The sequence below is a fragment of the Dromaius novaehollandiae genome, chromosome 29, assembly GCF_036370855.1.
Source record: "Dromaius novaehollandiae isolate bDroNov1 chromosome 29, bDroNov1.hap1, whole genome shotgun sequence".
In the NCBI taxonomy this organism is placed as follows: domain Eukaryota; kingdom Metazoa; phylum Chordata; class Aves; order Casuariiformes; family Dromaiidae; genus Dromaius; species Dromaius novaehollandiae.
In genome coordinates this window covers 2545971-2563529 of record NC_088126.1, presented here as the reverse complement: position 1 = coordinate 2563529, position 17559 = coordinate 2545971, and the positions used below count along the sequence as shown (strand labels likewise).

The following is a 17559-nucleotide window of genomic DNA, read 5'->3' as shown; positions in this document are numbered from 1 at the left end:
CGAAGGGGGAGTATTTTTCCCAGCGGAGGAATACGAGGCAGCGTGGCGCAGTGGTCTGCGGGGAGGTGATGCGCCCGGGTTTAGTCCCGGCCGCGGCGTTTAGGCGCCAAGTATAAAAGAGGCGACGGCAGCAGCGGCCGCTCATACGTGATGGCGCCTCCGTGAGGGGGTGGCGTCGCCTTTTCTTGGCGCCCCCCTCGTTTCGACGGGCCATCAGCTCCTCGATCTGTAAATACATATTTATATATTTGTATTTGTGTGTGTGTTTCTGTCTCTTTTTCTCTCTAGGGGGTCCCCTCAGTGGGGAGGAGCCATAGGTCACCCCTGACTCCTGCTCTCTGTGGTGATTCCCCCCTATTAGGCCCTTCAATGCCCCTGAGTGCCTATTTTTAAGTAAATATGAAGCACTCGTGTCTTTTTATTTATCTTTTTCTGTGTCAACTGCACCAAAGGAGTTGCTTTTTCCACATTTTATCCCAGCTTAGCATTTGCATGTTGGGGATCACTGGTGTTTAAATAATAATAAGACCACTGTATGTGTGAGCTGCCTGCAAAGGACTTTTCAATGTGCCATTAAAAGGGCTTCAGGGGAAAAAAAGTCTTACGGAGCAGAGAGTTTTGATGGGAGTAAACCCATGGAGCTGCTCCAATGGGAACAAAGAGACCTGAGAGTCTGGGGGGAAATTCAAATAATCAATTTGGTTTCTGGTGTAGTTTTTCTGCGCTTTCGAACTCTCCAAATAGCAGCCAGCATGGGGCGAGCAATCCATGATGTTTGTAAAGACACTTTATGTTTCCCCTCTTCTGACGAAAGAGCGAGAAGAAAGATGATTTTATATAGAGCCACAGAAAAAAAGTGAAAATCTTTTGTTCTGAAAGGCTAAGGAATGCCAGGCATGTAAAGGCACAGCAAAAACACCCCCAGCTGTAAAATGCTGGGTTGGAAAGGCTCAAACCTCTGGTGAAACGCTCGCATGAGTGAATATTCAGTGCTCTGTGGCTGGAAAATCCTTTTCTTAACTGTTTTTAAAGGCAGCAGACTTAACTGGCAGTGACATTGCCAGGCAGAGTGACTGCAGACTGGGGCATTGGGGTAAGCCAGGACACTTTGAAATATTGAGAGAAAAAAAAATGCACTTTTTTGGGGGTAGTCAAGGGCAGATGGCATGAGAGTCCAGCAGCTGGAGGCCAGAAAACCTCAGTTTGTGAATGTAAATGAAGTGTCACTTGTCCACACGTTTTTGGTTTTTGCTTTTCCCAGGTGGGGATAAGGTGAAAACTGGACATTACATGTGGCTGGACACAAATGCCGGGACTTGCACGGGAGCTTGTGCCACCTGGGATCAAACCCGTTCAGCGATCCAGGGAGGAATTTCACACGGCACAGGGAGCTGAGGTGTGGACATGACCAAGGCCAGAGAGCAAAACACGCTCAAATTCAGCTTGCTGATAAGGGTTATCAGGGTCCTGCAGATGCTCGCGTATCTGGCCTGTTGATACAGGCTCAACCAGGACAGCCCTGTGGGAAGTATAATTGTGACGGTGCAAATTTCTAGGTGATTTTGTGAGCTTTAACGGGATAAATTCCCAAACAAAAGCAGATTTCTGAAAGTCCCTCCCTGGGGTAACCGGACAAGCAGCACAAAGTGTCCAAAAACTGGCACCTGACCTGCAGCTTCCAGCTGTCGACCAGCCCTGGCCCATGTTCATGCCTGCAGTTCAGACGCTGGAGCTAGGCTGAAATCATGTCTGGTAAACGTGGCTTGGTCAAAATCCAGGTGTTTGAGGGAAACCTGTATGTTTCGGTGGCATTTCATTTAGAAGAAAGAATAATGACTGGAGTGGAGCCACCCGGTAAAGCCGCATGTTCCGCTTCAGCCTCCTCGGAACAGGATGTTTCAATTTGAAAGGGCTTTTTCACTGCGATGTATACGAACGTGTGCATATATGCCCAACTCTAGAAATATATTACAGTGGGTTCTTCTAGCATTGGTTTGAATCAAAATACTTTGGGCTGGCCCAAAGATCTTATTTTTTCATAGGTGATTTCCAGTATGTGGTTTCTCCCCCCCCCCAACTTTTTTGGGGGGGACAGGGGAGGGTCAAAATAGCCACATTTCCCAGGGAAACCGAAAAATCCTGTTCCTCCAAAGCCCTCTTACACCCCCACAGTATTGATCTAGACCACTCTACCAGGTGCAGGGGGCACAGAAATAGGCCTTTTATTTAGCATCCTCTTCAATTTCCAGCATTCCAACCAAAAAAACAGATGTTATGTCCAAGGCTACATGTTTTCATTTCGGTTTTCAGTTCACAGTTAAAAAGACTTTAAACAATTTAATGGCAAATTACAGAAAGAGCCGGATTCCAGTCTATATGGATTCTTAAGTGTCCACAGGAATGTGTATTTTTTTTAATAATTTTATTTAAAGTTTCATAATAAATACTTCTGCAGTTTCCACAGCTTGGAACACAGAAATCAAACAGCTCCGCATAGTAGAGTTTACATTTTTCACCTCTGGTTTAAAATAGGTGATTTAAAATTAGCAGGCTGGGTAATTTCTGGAGATTACAGGAGAGCTGCACTTTTTTTTTTTTTTTTAATGGAGTGCAGGTTTTTCCAATATTTGCCTCTTTTCGGAGCCTTGTAGGTGTTCAGGCTGCCTCAGCCTCCCACTGATCACCTACCCCCTCACTCCTAGGACAGTTTTAAGACTCTCCACATCACAATTTCACCAATATCCATCACAGTTTCACAAACTGGCCCATGGAAATGAATCAAAGCCAGAAAGCACATTCAGGACAACAAACTTGTCAGATTGGCTCCCTCTAGAAAACAACCTTGTGAAAAACCTGTGTAAAAGCCAGAATGATTCACAGTTGGGGGTTTTTTTTCCTTCCCCCATTTCGAAATGCCACTGAGAAATAGACCTCAGCCTGTCGAGAACCCAGGTTAAAACTTCCGCCAAGCAAAACACTTTACAGCATGTGGCCAAGATTTCCATTTGAGCGAATGCAGCACTTCTGGTTGTTATTTTGAAAGGGGCTGATAATTGGGCGGGGAACCAGAAACATTTTCATTTCAGGGTGACATCAAATTAATTTTCTATCTTTCAGCTCAGCTCGTTACCCATCCGGCCCAGCTGGCTGGCTGCAAACGGGACAGCCCCACGCTGCACCCCAGCCACTGTCCGAGTCAGGAGTCAGGCCTGGGCTCAGGTAAGCAGGGCATAATAAAGGGAGAAAATCGAATCCAGTGCAGTGAACACCCAACCATAACCCTATTAACTGCCCACAAACAAGGCTAGAGCATTTCCATGCTTCAGCTGCTGCATATTTACCCTCTGGGCTGTTGTTTCTCCAGGCTGGGCTCAGGCTGCAAGGCTTTAAGGGATACTTTTTTTTCAAGAAAGAGAGTTGACTCATATGCCCTTAGTTATCCCATGGGGAAGGTCAGGGAACAAATCAGCATCTGGAGAAACTGGGCCAGCGGGACACAGAGCCTCACGGGTCTCTGTGTGTCCCTGGGAGAGAAGCAGGGAGGATGCTGTCTGCAAAGCGAAGACCATCCCCATCAGCTAATGGAGGTCCCGCACTGCTCCCTTTGCACAAATGAGTTGCTTAAAAAAGCAGGAGAGGAACGAGCTGAAACGCAGCCCCTCCCGCTGTGACAACACAGTCCCGGCGCACAGGGACGCACACAGTCGTGGCCACGGGGTGCAGGCTGTGCCCGGACACCTCCCCGCGTGTCCCCTGCTCTGTGGCATGGGCGCGGGGGGCAGTTGGGTGGCTGTTTCTGCCCCTTCTGCTTACATTTGCCCCCAGCTACGTTAGCCGCTGCTTGCGCTATCATGGAATTTCCAGCATTGCTGCAGGAAGGGAAGAAAACAGGGAACAGGTGGAGACAGAGGCTGAAACTGTGTGGAGAGCCCAACTATCAGTCACCAACAGGGCCGGGGTGAACCACTGAGTTAATTTGCAATGTCAAAAACTGCCTGGAAAGAAAAAACAACCCCCAAACTCACAATGTACAGAACTAACAAAACCAAATCCTTGCATGCCTAGCAGAGAGAGAGAGAGAGAAGGCAGGGGGGCAGGGGGAGGGGAGGGAGGGCTTCAAATTAGATCAAAATCTAACGAGCTGATGCTAGCGATGGGAGCTCTCCAGAAATTAAAGCTGTTGAACTGCAGCAGACTGTCCTCCTCTTCGGAGCTGTCCTGGCTGGCCTGTTTCCGCTCGCCGGCGAACTTGCCCAGCCCTCCCTTGGGTTTGTAGAGGGCCGCGTCGCTGAGCCCCAGCCCCTCCAGCTCCGCCACGTCCAGTCGCGGGATCGGCATCCTCCAGTAGATGAAGGAATCGTACTGGCTGCTGATGGTGTCCAGCATTTTCAGGCTGCGAAGGGGAAGGGGGTGAGGGGAGACAGTAAGAGTGAGGCTCTCCCGGGGCCACCCAAAAGCGACCGACACCCTCAGGCCTTGAGATGGGGTTTGACCAAGTCCCACAGGACTCCTCCCAAAAAAATTGATGGGGCAGGGGAGTGTAGTGTCACAGCTGGGGGGAGATTTGGTTCTGGGCTTGGACTAAAGGGAGATTTGAGCAATCTGCCGCTGATCCTGTTCGGGGTTGTGGTCCCAGGCGATGGATCGATCCTGCTGCGGCACACGAGCGGGACGGATGGATAAACGGGAGCAAACCAAACCGTTTCCATGACAGACCATGCAAAAGGGTCCTGTGCCCACGTCTGCTCAGCGTGCACAACGCCCACACCACCCCCGCTCCGTGCCCCGGGGGAGCGCGACCGAACCATCTAGAAGAGCCTGGAAGAAACCTCGCTGGGCGTTTGCATCCAACCCCACCCACCCCGCCGGCCGCGGGCAGCGGGTGCCGGCTGCGCGCCCCGCCGTGCCGCAGAGCACCTCCCGCGACCCCACCCCGATCCGCGGAGAATTGGGTAACAGCGGGAGGCAGTTTGGTTCAGCTTCGCCTCCGGCGCGGCCGCCTCGCTGGAGCTGAGTCACGGCGGCGCTGACTAGCTTTTCCCTGGCAGAATTATGTCATTCACCTCCTCGCAGATTGGCAGCGGAGACCATTTCATGGAGCCCAGCCGGCGGAAAGAAATAAACACCACCAACCCTAAATATCCTTATTTTCCCGTTGATTTCCCCTTCATAAGTGCTGGGAATCTGAATCCCAAAGGATGATTCAGGCATCCCTTGAGCCGAGCCCTCCCCCACTCCCCTGTCCGTGCAGCAAGGGGTGACGAGCGTCTAAATTTAAGATTCCCGATGTGACGCCAAGGCTATGAAAGGCTCCTGTGTCATCCCCGGGGTAAAATGAGCTACTGTGGTTTGAAATAGTCTTCTCCTCGGGGTATATTTCCGGGTGTCTTTCGGCACAATGACGGATTCAAAAGTGACAGATCATTTGCCCCGCTGCGCCCTTTGGCAGGACCTCGGACAATGGATTTTACAGCTTCAAAGGGGAAAAGGGAGCCTGAAGACAAGACGTGAAAATTAAAGATCCACTTGGAAAAGGCAATTCATGCACGAGAGTATCCTGCCTTGCGTGTGGCCCCTGAAGAAAGCATCTTCCCTTGGGTGCCACAGTCGTGCGATCGGGGCGAAAAGAGATCCTTATTCACCTAATCTGCTGGCTCTTGCTCGCCACTGTGCATTTCTCCCCTTTTCCCCCCAAAAAATCCAGGCTTGCCAATCCACCACCCCATCCTCCCAGGGCAAAACCTTTTTTTTTCTTCCTTTGCAAAAAGCATCCCGTTGCTTTTCTTCCCCCCTGGCATCCTCCCGGCTCCTTACCTGTGCGAGGAACGAGGGGCTCGGAGGACGGAGCGGCTCTTTGTGCTCGCCGGCGCCGCGGCTCGGCTTTTGTCTGCTGCCGCTGCCGGACCGCAATGCAGCCCCTCGGAGCGGGCTGGCGGCTCCCCTCCGTGGGGGGGGGGCGTGGGGGGCAGATGACTCAGCTGCACCCGCACGCGCCGGCGCCGGCTCCGCGCAAGGCGGGGAGGGGGGAAAGTCTTCCCCGAAGGCAGGCGCTGGGGTGGGGGCGCGACGCGGCGTCGCTGCTGGCGTAAACGCGTTAAAAATACATAGCGGCAGCGTTAGGCACCTGCTGCTATTGCTGCTTCGCTCGTGTAACCTTCAGCGCGGGATCCGAGGGGAACGGCCCGTTTTCAGCCGGCAAAGGCTCCTCTTTACCCGCCTATGAAGAAGTTGGGTGCCCCGGTACCCCCGAACCACGTAGCACCATCTCGGGGCTCCGGATATTTGGTCTCAGCGGCCCGGCCGTGGGGTTTTTGCAGCATCGCTGAGCCCGCAGCCGTTCTGTCACAAAACCGTGTTCACGGGACTGAGGAAAAATCTCTCTTTTTGGCCCCGGGTGCACTGTGGGGAGCAGGTACCAAGGAAACCCCCGACTCCCGGGGCTCCGGCTTGCAAATCCACCCGGGCTTGGCCCTTCAGCGTGCGGCCGGGCCGGCCCTCCTCACCGAGGAGACACACAGCGGCCCTCGCCCTCCTCTCCTCGGGATTAACATTCCTTTCGGCATTTGTAGAGCACTGATCTTTTTTCTTTCCTTCTTTCAATGCGCGCTGATCATTTCCGCCGAGTCCGGGCCGCGGCCCCGAGCGCTCCGCTTTCCGCCTGGCTATTTCTACCTCCTCCTTCCCGCTGGGATGCTGGAGGACACAGGGTCCTGCTCCCCTAAATAAACCTCTTCCCGGTTTGGCCATGCCAGCACCGTGGCCCAGGAAAAACGCCATCCCGACGTGTGGTGGAAGATGCTCCAGCGCTTCCCTAGGAGCTGGAGCGTTTTGGGGGATCCCGAGGGACGCGGGTTGGGCCGGGATGCTCTGTAAGGAGGCAACGTCGCGGCCCGTGTCCGGATCTGACCCGTTGCCTGGCGCTGGGGGGAAAAGAAAATGAGCCGAAAATGGGGCAAAACCCCGGCGGCGCGCGGGGGAAGGCGGCGCGGCGGAGACGAGAGCGGAGGAGGAACGCGGCCGCCCATCCTCCCCGCAGCCGCCGCCGCCGCGGTGCGAGGAAATGGCGCAAGGTGCTTTCGCGCCCGCCGCGGGTCCGGCCCCGTGGTTTCCGCTCGTTTGGGAGCTGCCGCCGAGAGCCCCCCGAACCCTCTGAGCCGGGAGGAGCGGGGCCCAACGGAGCGGCCCGGCCACATCCCCGGGAAAAATGGGAATAACCCTCTGGGTCTGGGCTTGAGACCCCCGCTCTGCTGGGCTCAGGGCCCCCCAGCCCTGCTGGGACCCCCCCAGGACCCCCAGGCCTGTTGTGGACTCCCCAAATCCCGCCAAGCCCAGGGCCCTCTGCCCTGCCAAGGTCGGGGACCCCCAGCGTGGCCAGCAACCCCCCCCCCAGCCCTGCCGGGACCCCCAGGACCCAAAGCTCTGGCAGGTCCCCCCCAAACCCCGAGGACCCCCAGCCCCACCATGCCCTGCCCTGCTGGAGACCCCCAGCCCTGGCGGGACCCCCAGGAGCCCCCCGCCCCGGCAGGACCCTCCAGCCCTGCTGAGCTCCAGGACCCCCAGCCTTGCTGGGACCCCCAGGAGCCCCCAACCCTGGCAGGACCCCCGGGAGCCCCCAGCCCCGGCAGGACACCCTGGACCTGCTGAGCCCCGGGACCCCCAGCCCTACCGGGACCCCCCGAGCCCTGCCGGCCCCCCCCGGCCCCCTCCAGCCCTACTGGGGACCCCCAGCCCTGCCGAGCCCCGGGACCCCCAGCCTTACCGGGACCCCCGAGCCCTGCCAGGACCCCCCGACTCCGCCGAGCCCCGGGAGCCCGAGCCCTGCCGGTGCCCCCGGGTCCCCCCCGGCCCTGCGCGGCCCGCGGCTCCCTGCAGTGCTGGCGGCGGCCGGGGGGGAGCTGTGCGGCGGCGCGGGCCGGGCCGGGCCGGGCCGTGCCGGGCGCCGGGGGAGCGCCGCGTCCCGTCCCGTCCCGTCCCGTCCCGTCCCGTCCCGTGCCGCAGCCGCCGGGCCACGCCTGGCCGCGCCCCGGCACCGGGACCGAGAACGGGGCCGCCGCCGGGACCGGGGCCGCCGCCGCCGCCGCCGCCGTGGGCACCGCGCTGCCGGGGCAGGTAATGGGCCCGCGCCGGGGCCGGGACCGGGGCTGGGGCTGGGGCTGGGAACCGGAGCGGCCCCGGGACTCGCGGCCCCGGGGAAGCTGTGTCCCCCCCCCCACCCCCAAATCGCCCTGGAAAGGCGGGGAAGGGCCCCGGCACCGGGGCAGGGCAGCCCCCCCCCCCCGGCAGCCATGTGCTTGTACCGGGGAGCCCCGACGGGACCCCCGGCCCCTACCGGGACCCCCCACCGCCGATCGACGGGACCCCCGGCCCCTACCGGGACCCCCCCAGCCCCGACGAGACCCCCCGGCCCTACCGAGATCCCTCCACCCCCGACGGGACCCCCCGGCCCTACCGGGACCCCCCAAGCACTACCGGGCCCCCCAGCCCCGACAGCACCCCCGGTCCTACCGGGATCCCCCAGCGCCGCCGGACCCCCCGGACCCCCCAGCCCTGCCGGTGCCCCGAGGGGCAGCTGGGACCGGGGCAGGGTTGTGCCCCCCCCCGGGGCAGCAGCCGCCCCCCCCCCCCCAGTGAGAGGCAGCACGGGGGACACGGTGGGTGCCGGGGGGTCCCCGCTGTCCCCTGCCACCCTGCTCCTGCGCTTGGGGGGACCCCGGTGGGCGCCCGGCTGGGGGGGCAAAGCCCCAGCACATCGCGGGTGGGGGGGGGCAGGAAAGCCTCTAACAAGGCCTGGCCTAACGAGGCCTGGCCTAACGAGGCCTGGCACAAGGCCCCGGGCCCGGTGCCCCCCCGGCCCGGCCCGGCCCGGCCCGCCGAGCACCCGCCAGTGACGCAGAGCAGCGATTTCCCAACAGGGAAGTCATTTTGTGCGTGCGGGCCCGGCCGGAAAGCCGGCGGCGGCCGGAGGACGCGGGGGCCCAGCGGCGCTGGCGACCGGCCGGGGGGGCCCCCTGCACCCCCCCTCGCTCGGGCGGCGGACGCTGAGGCCGGGCACAGCTCGTTGCACGGGTGGCCGAGGGGACGCGGCGTAAGTGGGAGGCGGGCGCAGCCGCGGGGCGAGAGCCGGCGCGAGGGTGGGCACGCGGCGGGGGGCCGCCGGTTCGGGGCAGGAAGGAAGCCCCCCCTTTCCCCCCCCCCAAGGGGGCTGGCACGCCGCGTCCCCTCCTCCGGGGGCAGCCGGACCCTCCGCCTCAGTTTCCCCCGGCTGGAAAGCGGCAGCGAAGGGGATTCAAGCCCCTCTCGGCCTCCCGGAGCAGCCGGTTTGGGGCCGGGGTGCGGCTTCGCTGGTGGCTCGTACGAGGTTGAGCTCATCGCACGGGGAACAACCGAGGGGCTCTGCCGCCTTCCCCTCCGCTGGTTCCCGGGAAAAGTCAGGATGGCGAATTCGGGACATGCTTCCGCCATGCTGGGTCGCCGTTGGGGGGGGGGTTGTAGCCGGCCCCCTGCGGACGCCTCCGCTAGAGAAACCTCATTTCCGAAGGAAACGGGGCTAGAAAAAAAGCCGGCTGCCGCGGGAAGAGCCGCCGGCGAGCGACCCGAGGGCCGCCGGGATGCACCGGGAGCTGCCCAGGAAAGGGAAGGCTGAGCGGCAGCTATAAATACCCGCGGCGGGGCCGGCAAGGCCGCTCGCGCGGCGCCTCGTGCCTCAGTTTCCCCTCCCGTCGGGTTGCCAGCGCGGCTGAGCCGGGGCGGTGCGACCTTGAGGTTTGCACCCGGAGCCGGGAGGAAAAACAGCCCCAGCCGGAGCCTCCCGCGTCCTCGTCGGGAGGGATCGAGCGGTTTTCGGGGAAGCGTCGGAGCGAGCGGGTGCTCCGGGGCGGATTTTGGCCCCTGGGAAGCCCTTTCCGGGGTCCGGCGGTGCGGCGGGTGCCGGCGTCACCCGTCCTGGCTCACCGCAGCCGGCTGTGTGCCAACGGCAGCTCCGGGTTGCACCACCCCGCGGGTGTCACAACCTGCCCGTTCTCAGCTGGGGGCTGGGGGACGGTTTGCCGGGGGGGGGAATTATTTAGGATTATTAGGAGAATTTATGTATTTAGGAGAGCGGGACCCTGTATCCTCTGGACCAGGGAGGGTCGCGGAGGCCGGGGTGCCCCCCCAGGACCCCTCGGGGGTCCCCGTGGCCGGGTGCCCTTTGGGGCTGTTTCGGGCCCGTCTGGGGCTGGGAGAGGACCCAGGAGTTCGGGCTCCCCCTCCCTGGGCACCCGCGAGGCGCATGCTCGGCCTGCGCGCGTCAGGCCTGTGCGCACACGTCGCCGCGCGCCGCTCCCCGACGCAGCCCCGACGCCATGGTGAGGGGCACGGGGGCCGCCCGCTCCCTTTGCCGTGCCTCAGTTTCCCCTACGAGCCGCGCCGGGCTGGGACCAGGCTGGAGGCGGGATGATGGGCCCCCACGGCCCCCCCGAGCCGGCCGGGCCAGGGCGCGGTGGGGATTTTCGGCTGCTTCCGCAGCTCCCGGCCCTGGCAGGCGGCCGCGGCACGGCAGGTCGGGGCAGGCCCGCGCCGCCCAGCGCCAGGGGCGAGCGGGACCACGCCGGCGAGCTGGGGGGGGCTGGGAGACCCCCCTCGCTCATCCCCAGCTCTGCCGCAGTGCCGCTAATCCGGCGCCCTGACGCCACGGGGATGGGCTGCGGCGGCACCCCAAGCCGGGATGCTGCGGCGGGGGGTGGGGGGGGACGGGGCAGCCCCGACACCCTGGGGCTACATCCTGCCCGGCACGGAGACACCGCGGCGAGGGCCGGGTCCCCGGGCGAAGGGACAACAGCACCTCGGCGGTGCCGCAGGGTCGGAGCATCCTCGTCCCCGTTCCCGGCTGGTCCAGCCCCACTTCGGGGGGTCACCGGCTTCGGCATCGGGCCGCTGGCACCCGGGAGTTTCCCAGGCGGCCGCGCGGGCGCTGGGCCCTCCCTCGGCACCGCCAAGGGCAGGAAGCGGCGGCCCGGCCGCCACGGACTTTGGACCCCGCCGGCATTCGGAGGCGCCGGGGGAGAGGAAGGGACTTTTCCTGTTTCCCGGCACAGGGGAAAAATTTCGAACCCTCTTTTCCGGGCCCCGGCATCCGCTCGCCGCCGGATTTGGGCACCGGGAAGGTGCCGGCTTTCCTCGGCATGTTCGCAAGCCGGCCCCGCCGCAGCGTGGGGAGTCTCCGGTGGCGGATATAGGGTTGTGCTGCAGCCCATCGCCAGCGGAGGGTGGACACGGCACGCAGGGTCTCCCTGCCGGGGTGGGTGAGTTTTGCGCGTGGCGCCGGGTGGATTTTGCAGGTGACGAGTTGTCACTCAGCGGGGGGGGGAGCTGGGTTTGGGGTGAAAAGCGGAAGCCCCCTTTCCGCTCCTGAAAGTCGGCATGGGGAGGCCGGAGTGTTGCACCCCCGCGTCTGTCCCAAATCCACATGGATTTGGGCAGAATCAGGCCCCTGGGCAGAGCCGCTGTTTGTTTTCCCCCGTCTCCTTTTAGAGTCGGAGCGGAAGAGCTCAACCTCCGGCCCCTTTCGGAAAGGCCGGGATATTTATAGCGGCCTCGCTCAGGGAGTTGGGATTTGCTCGCCCCAGCCGGCTCGTCTCTCCGTCGTGCCGCGGCGGTTCCCGGGCGCGGGGTAGCAGGGCCGGATCCTGCGTCGTGGGCACACGTGGTGGTGGAGCAGCCGGTCCACGCCGGGGCTTCACGTTCGGCCCCGGCCCCCTGTGCCCTGCTGCTGCCGGGCAGGAGCTGATTTTTGCCCTGCGGGAAAAAAAAATTGGGAAGGATTTTCCAGCCGGATCTGAGCGAGGGAGCAGATTTCAGGCTGATCGGAGGGTGCTGGGACTCTGGGAATCGGTCCCCACTCCCGACCCCCCGACCCGCCGCTCCTCGCTGTGCCGTGCCTCAGTTTCCCCAGTATGATGCATCACCCGGGCAGCAGCTAGGGGCAGCCGCAATGGGGGAGCATGGCAGATCCCACAGCCCCGATGTCCCCAAGGCAGCTGGCCCACGTCCCTGGTGAAGGAACCCATCCCCGGGACGTCCCGCAGGTCCCCGCACCTGGGGACGAATCCTCCCGGCTTCCTCCGCGCCGTGACGCAGCCGTCCTCGGCTCTGCCTTCCCCCAGGTGCGTGCCGGGAGCTGCGCCAGGGCCGGCAGCCGCTGTCGTGGCCGTCCTGACCAGGTGCCCTGGGCTCCGTCGCTCTGTCCCCATGGAGTGAGCCGGCCCCGGGGTCTCCGTGCTGGTCCCGGCCCCTCGCAGGAGGAACGCTGGCTGCCGCCGCGAATATGAGCGACTTCTGGCACAAGCTGGGCTGCTGCGTCGTGGAGAAACCACAGCCTGTAAGTAGCTTCAGGCGGGCCAGTTCGGGGGCGGATTTGGCTCGTGGGGACGGGGGTCTCCGGGCAGCGAAGGCTGCAGGAGTTAACGGCCTTAATCCACGTCCAGAAGAAGAGGAGGAGACGGATTGACCGCTCCATGATCGGGGAGCCCATGAACTTCGTGCACCTGACGCACATCGGCTCCGGCGACATGGCCGCTGGCGAAGGCCTGCCCATGGTACCATACCTGCGCTCGCGGTTGGGTGACGGGCGTCGCAGTTGGGTGATGGGTTTCATGGTTGGGTCATGGGTGTCACCACTGGGGGTGGTGGGGTCTCATGGGTGGGTGATGGAGTCTCACGGTTCAGGTGACAGGTCTCACAGTTGCCGTGACAGGTCTTGTGGTTGGGTGACATGTCTCATGTTTGGGCTGATGGGATCTCATGGTTCAAGTGACAGGTCTCACGGTTAGCGTGACAGGTCTTACGGTTGGGTGACTGGTCTCAGGGTTTGGGAGATGGCTCTCATGGTGTGGGTGACGGGTCTTATAGCTGGGTGATGGGTCTCACAGTTGGGTGATAAGGTCTTGTGGTTGGATGATGGATCTCACAGTTGGAGTGACAGGTACTATGGTGGGGGTGACAGGTCTTCTAGTTGTGTGAGAGATCTCAGGGTTGGGTGACAGGTCTCACGGTTGGGTGACGGGTTTCCGTCCTCTCCCTGCAGACAGGCGCCGTCCAGGAGATGAGGTCCAAGGGTGGACGGGAGCGACAGTGGAGCAACTCCCGGGTGTTGTAGCGTGAGTACCGCGGCGGTGTCGGGAGCGGGGTGCGCGGGTGGCCTGAGCACCTCAGTGGCCATCTCAGGCCGGACCGCTAATTACCAGCTAATTAACACAGTGAAACGAGCCGCTGCTTGTGCACTGGGGCTGGGCAGGTTTATGCCTTGAGTGAGGGACCTTCACCCCCCAAACCATCTGTACCCTGGCCACCCACGGGCGTCTGGGGGTTTTGTAACCTGGCATTTCTTGGACTTTACAGGTTCCCGGCTATTTCAGCCCAAACTTGAACTGCCTCGTCCCCAAACAGGAGGAACAGCCAACCTCGAGCGCTTTAGTCCCGCGGTAATTTATGCAAACCGAGCGTGGTTTTAACGTGTCCTCGGCCTCGCACCCGTCGCAACCCGACACGCAAGCTGGGGCGGGCGTTTTCCTACTGACCCCGAGTCCCGCGTCCTCCACGTTTCTCCCGGTGGCTTTCGGTCGTCCCCCCGCGGCTCCCTCCTTCCTGGAGGCGCAGAAAGCTCGGCCCGAAGGCACCCTCCGGAACTGCACAAGGAGCTGCCGGCGCGGATGTGCCAAACCCTCCCGTTTTAACCCCGTTGGACGCCCGGACCGTCGCCGATGGGCTGCCAAGCAGCACCCGCCCGCGCTGCTGCGGTTTCCCCGGGCGATCGCAGCAAGGGCAGCCCGGAGGAGCACGGCGCCTTCTCGGAAAAGACGTAAAAAAGCACAAAGCGGATCGAACCCGCGTCCTGCAGCGTCTCCCGAGGCATCGCCTCGGCTCCGGCAGCAGCAAGGAGCCCGCGTTTCCCTCCGGCCTTCAGCCGGCTTTTCTACTGCCGGCAAACCTGCGCCTTCCTTCTTTTTTAGGGTATTTTATAAGCTCAAAAAGCACCTCCCGCCTTGACGCGGCATCGCCGCCAGGGTTTAACCGGCATCGGCCGAGGCAGGAAGGGGCCCGAAGCCGGCTGCTCCCCCGGGAAGGAGGGACTCGCTCAGGCTCCTGAATTCGGGCACGCGTGTACATAGCGTAAACGGTGCTGGCCGGGGTTCGGCCGCGGCGATACGCCTGCCGCCGCGCTCCCCCCAGCACGAACCTCGCACCGAAACCAAGCGGCCGGCTCGCACGGGCCACGGCGCCTGCCGGGTATCACGGCCCTGGCGGCAGCGGCTTTTCCGCCTCCGCGGCCCGGGAAATCCCGGCACGTGGCTCCGGGCGCCGCTCCCGCGCGGGGCTTTTCCAGCGACGCGGTGCGCCCGGCTTTTGTGAGCGAGTGCGGATGCTTGAGTCCGTTTTTTCCCCCCCTCCGGAAAAGATGCAGAGAAAAACCTGAAATAAAACCCTTGCGCTGGCCCGAGAAGCGCGTCCGCGAGCCGCCAAGGTTTCCTCGCCGCTCCCTGCTTTGCTAACGGGAACCCCCGAATTTGCACAAAACGCTGCTCGGAAAAGCAGAAAATGCCCTGTTTAATGGGAAGCGGATGGGGGGGGGTGGCAAATCCCCCCCGCTGCCACCGTCCCCCTGCACGCACCAGCCACCGCGCTCGTGTCTGCGTCCTTGATCCCCCCCCGTGGGTGCTCAGCCACCGGTTTCGGCGCGGGGAGAGCTGCAACGCCGCCGCGCAGCCCCACCGGGACCGGTCCCGGCAGCGCCTCGCCGTCACCGCGGCACGTCCCGGCGGCCGTCCCAGCTCGGCTCCAGCCTGCGGAGGGGAGAGCGATGCAGCCGTGGCCGGCACCCACCAAACCCCACCGCCGGCCCCGCGGAGGGGACTCACCGCCGCACGGGCTCGGGGACGAGCGCCGGCTCCAGGGGGACGAGCCGGGAGAGCTCCCGCAGGCTGGCGGCGAACCGGACCTTGCCGCTGAACGTGGGGCTGGGGGAGATGGGGGCCGAGGCCCTGCAGCTCGTTACACCTAATGGCGGGGCCTCCGCCGCCCGCTCCGCACGAGCCGGTGTTTCACGGGCAACTGCACAGGGAGCTGCGTCCGCGGAAATCCCTCGCGTGGGACCCCCCTCGCCCCAGACCCCCCGAGCTCCCGAGGCCTCGCACGCGCGGGTGCACGCAGCCCTCGCTACCTGAGAAAGGGCCGCGAGAGGGTCACGAGCGCCTTGATGTACCAGCTGGGGTGGACGATGACGACAGCCTGGAGGCTCTTCCGGAGCCTGCAAGGATGCGAAAATGTGGGGGCCTCCATGAACGCTCTTTTTGCACGCTCCGGATGCAAAAATATGGGGGGCCTCCATGCACGCTCTCTTTGCACGCTGCCTTTGCACGCTCTCTTTGCACGCTGCCTTTGCACGCTCACCCCCAGGCCCTGCCTGCGCGCCGCCGGCCCCGCGCACGCTCACCGCCGCTCCACGGCCCGGTAGCACTGCTTCATCCAGCCGAAGGGGGGGATCTGCCCGCGCGCGGCCGCCCCGCTCAGGCACACCAGCACGTAGCGCTCGGCCGCCGTCACCTCCAGGGTGCCCGCGATGTACCTGCGGGGCAAGCGCAGCCCGTGGGCCTGGGGAAACCGAGGCACGGGGCGCCCGGGAAGGGACCCAGGCATCCGGGGGCTCGCGCGGCCCGTCCCACCTGAGCAGCTGCTCCATCACGTAGTCGTACTGGGGGATGCTGCTGTCCGGGAGGTGGCAGGCGGCGAAGAGCAGGATGGCGCTGAGGTCCTCGTCGTGGTACCCTGGGCACAGCAGAAGGTGGCACGGCCAGCACCCCCCCACCCCCCACTTCTGCATACGGGGGCCCAGGAGTCCTGGCACCCCTCTAACCACCCCCCGCCAAGAGGGGGCCCAGGAGTCCTGGCCCCAGGACGGTCTCCACGCCACCCCGCTCGCAGCACCAGCCCCGCAGGCTGGCAGGGCGGACCCAGGCGTCCGAGGCCAGCGTTACCGCCGTGGGAGAGGACCCGGGTGTAGGGCTCCACCGCGCTCAGATCCACTTTCTGCTCCAGCCGCTCGCCCAGGAAGAGCCTCCAGCGCCGGCCGCCCTCGTCCTCCAGGTCCAGCACCCGCCAGGGGCCCGCCGGGCGCAGCCCCTCAGCGAGGTCCCGCTCATCTGCGGGCGCCCAATTAGCGAGGTGGCAGGGGAGGGACCCAGGCGTCCGGGCACCCCTCCCGCCACCCCTGGACTGGGGGGAGCCCAGGCGTCCGGGCACCCCCACGCAGGGGACAGCCCAAGCCCCTGGGCATCCGCACCCGCCTCCAAGCTGGGGGAGAAGCCAGCACCGCCAAACCGGAGGAGGACCCAGGCGTCCTGGCTCCCTCCCCCTTCCCCGACCGCGGGAGGGCCCAGGCGTCCGGGCCCCAGCCCTACCCTCCCAGTCGGAGGCATCGGGACCCTCCGGCTCGCTCCCCGAGGGCGTCTCCAGCGCGTCGAGGTCGAGGTCGAGGCTGGCGTCGGGCGAGCGCTCAGCGTCCTCGGGTCGCTCCAGCGCCAGGCTCAGCTCCGGCGCCGGCAGCCGCCTCCGCATGGGCCGCGGGGGACCCTGGGCGGCCTCCTCCGGCAGCGGCCTGGCGGGGACGGGGACGGAGACGGGGCGGGGGGGGGGTCAGTGGGGTGGTGACAGCAGTGTCGAGTGGGTGGATTTGGGCTGGGGGTGCTGGCCGCGTCCCCCGCTTACCCGGGGAAGTCCTCGTCCTGCCACTCCTCGCTCAGCTCCAGGGCCTGGACACCGGCTGTCCCCATCACTGCTGCCATCCCTGTCCCTGTCACCTGCAGAGAGAGAGACCGCCTCAGCCCTGGGGACTGGCTCCCCTCGACCCTCACGGCCACCCTGAGACCATCACCGTCACCGTTGGGGGGCCCAGGGGTGAACCTGAACAGCTCGACACCAAACCGCCCCGATTTCCCAGGTTTCCCGCCCCATTTCCAAACCGAAAGCGGCCGCAAACGTTGCCCGCAGCCTGCCCTGCTGCGGTGAGTCAGCTCCGAAGCTCCCGCAGGCCACCGACACGCGGGGGATCCCCAGCGAGGTCAGTCCAGGCAGCACAACCCCATACGAGACCTCAGAGACTCCCCCTCTCCCCTCCACGCCACTCACCTCTCTGAGGGGCCCCTCTCACCCGGGGGAATCCGCGGTGGCCAGGCTGCCCGGCCCTGGCGATGGCCCTGGTGACGGCACTGGTGGCTCATCCAAACTGGTTTGGCTGCTTTCACGCCCGGGCAGAGGCCCTGGGTCCTAGCGGCGGCACGACCGGTTCCCTCCCGGCCGTGCCGGATTTGGGGGTTCGACCGCGTCGGGCCGCTCCGGCCCCACCGAAGCGGAGCCGCCTGGCAGCTTCCCGAGCCCCCGGCATGGCCGAAACGCTCCCCAGCGCTCCCTGAACCCAGCCCGGCGCAACGGGGTGTTTGCACAAGAGTTTGTGTCCCGGCAAAAAAGGGTCCAAAGATTCCCCGCCCCCCCGGCCAGGATATGGCGAGGATACAGTGCCGGGCATCC

At 63.8% G+C, this 17559-nt stretch overlaps 3 protein-coding genes and 1 long non-coding RNA gene across 7 annotated transcripts; 2 read left to right on the top strand and 2 right to left on the bottom strand.

The window, feature by feature from the left end:
- Positions 1–57: 57 nt before the first annotated feature.
- LOC112990064 (uncharacterized) lies at positions 58–5646 on the top strand. The gene is made up of 4 exons (XR_003260987.2): positions 58–228; positions 1262–1396; positions 3118–3219; positions 4637–5646. It is a non-coding gene; the product is annotated as an uncharacterized LOC112990064 (long non-coding RNA).
- MLLT11 (MLLT11 transcription factor 7 cofactor) lies at positions 2198–5929 on the bottom strand. Its single transcript, XM_026111554.2, has 2 exons — positions 5815–5929; positions 2198–4393 (listed from the first exon to the last, which is right to left on the bottom strand). Exon 2 carries the CDS (start codon positions 4384–4386, stop codon positions 4117–4119), a length of 270 nt encoding a protein of 89 aa, XP_025967339.1. The 5' UTR covers positions 4387–4393; positions 5815–5929; the 3' UTR covers positions 2198–4116.
- A 1970-nt stretch (positions 5930–7899) lies between these two features.
- CDC42SE1 (CDC42 small effector 1) lies at positions 7900–14491 on the top strand. 2 transcript variants are annotated; one of them, XM_064499157.1, is made up of 5 exons: positions 7900–8109; positions 12144–12358; positions 12465–12575; positions 13064–13136; positions 13378–14491. In XM_064499157.1, exons 2-4 carry the CDS (start codon positions 12305–12307, stop codon positions 13133–13135), a joined length of 237 nt encoding a protein of 78 aa, XP_064355227.1. In that variant the 5' UTR covers positions 7900–8109; positions 12144–12304; the 3' UTR covers position 13136; positions 13378–14491. The 2 variants fall into 2 exon arrangements, with proteins under 2 accessions (XP_064355227.1, XP_064355226.1); XM_064499156.1 differs by lacking the exons at positions 7900–8109; positions 12465–12575; positions 13064–13136; positions 13378–14491 and adding an exon at positions 9103–11282.
- Positions 14492–14559: 68 nt separating this feature from the next.
- On the bottom strand, positions 14560–17475 carry BNIPL (BCL2 interacting protein like). 3 transcript variants are annotated; one of them, XM_026111544.2, is made up of 9 exons: positions 17161–17475; positions 16741–16832; positions 16434–16630; positions 16011–16175; positions 15699–15801; positions 15470–15601; positions 15197–15283; positions 14895–15017; positions 14560–14819 (listed from the first exon to the last, which is right to left on the bottom strand). In XM_026111544.2, exons 2-9 carry the CDS (start codon positions 16815–16817, stop codon positions 14777–14779), a joined length of 927 nt encoding a protein of 308 aa, XP_025967329.2. In that variant the 5' UTR covers positions 16818–16832; positions 17161–17475; the 3' UTR covers positions 14560–14776. The 3 variants fall into 3 exon arrangements, with proteins under 3 accessions (XP_025967329.2, XP_064355217.1, XP_064355218.1); XM_064499147.1 differs by having other exon boundaries at positions 16011–16630; XM_064499148.1 differs by having other exon boundaries at positions 14895–14993; positions 16011–16630.
- Between the last annotated feature and the right edge of the window lie 84 nt (positions 17476–17559).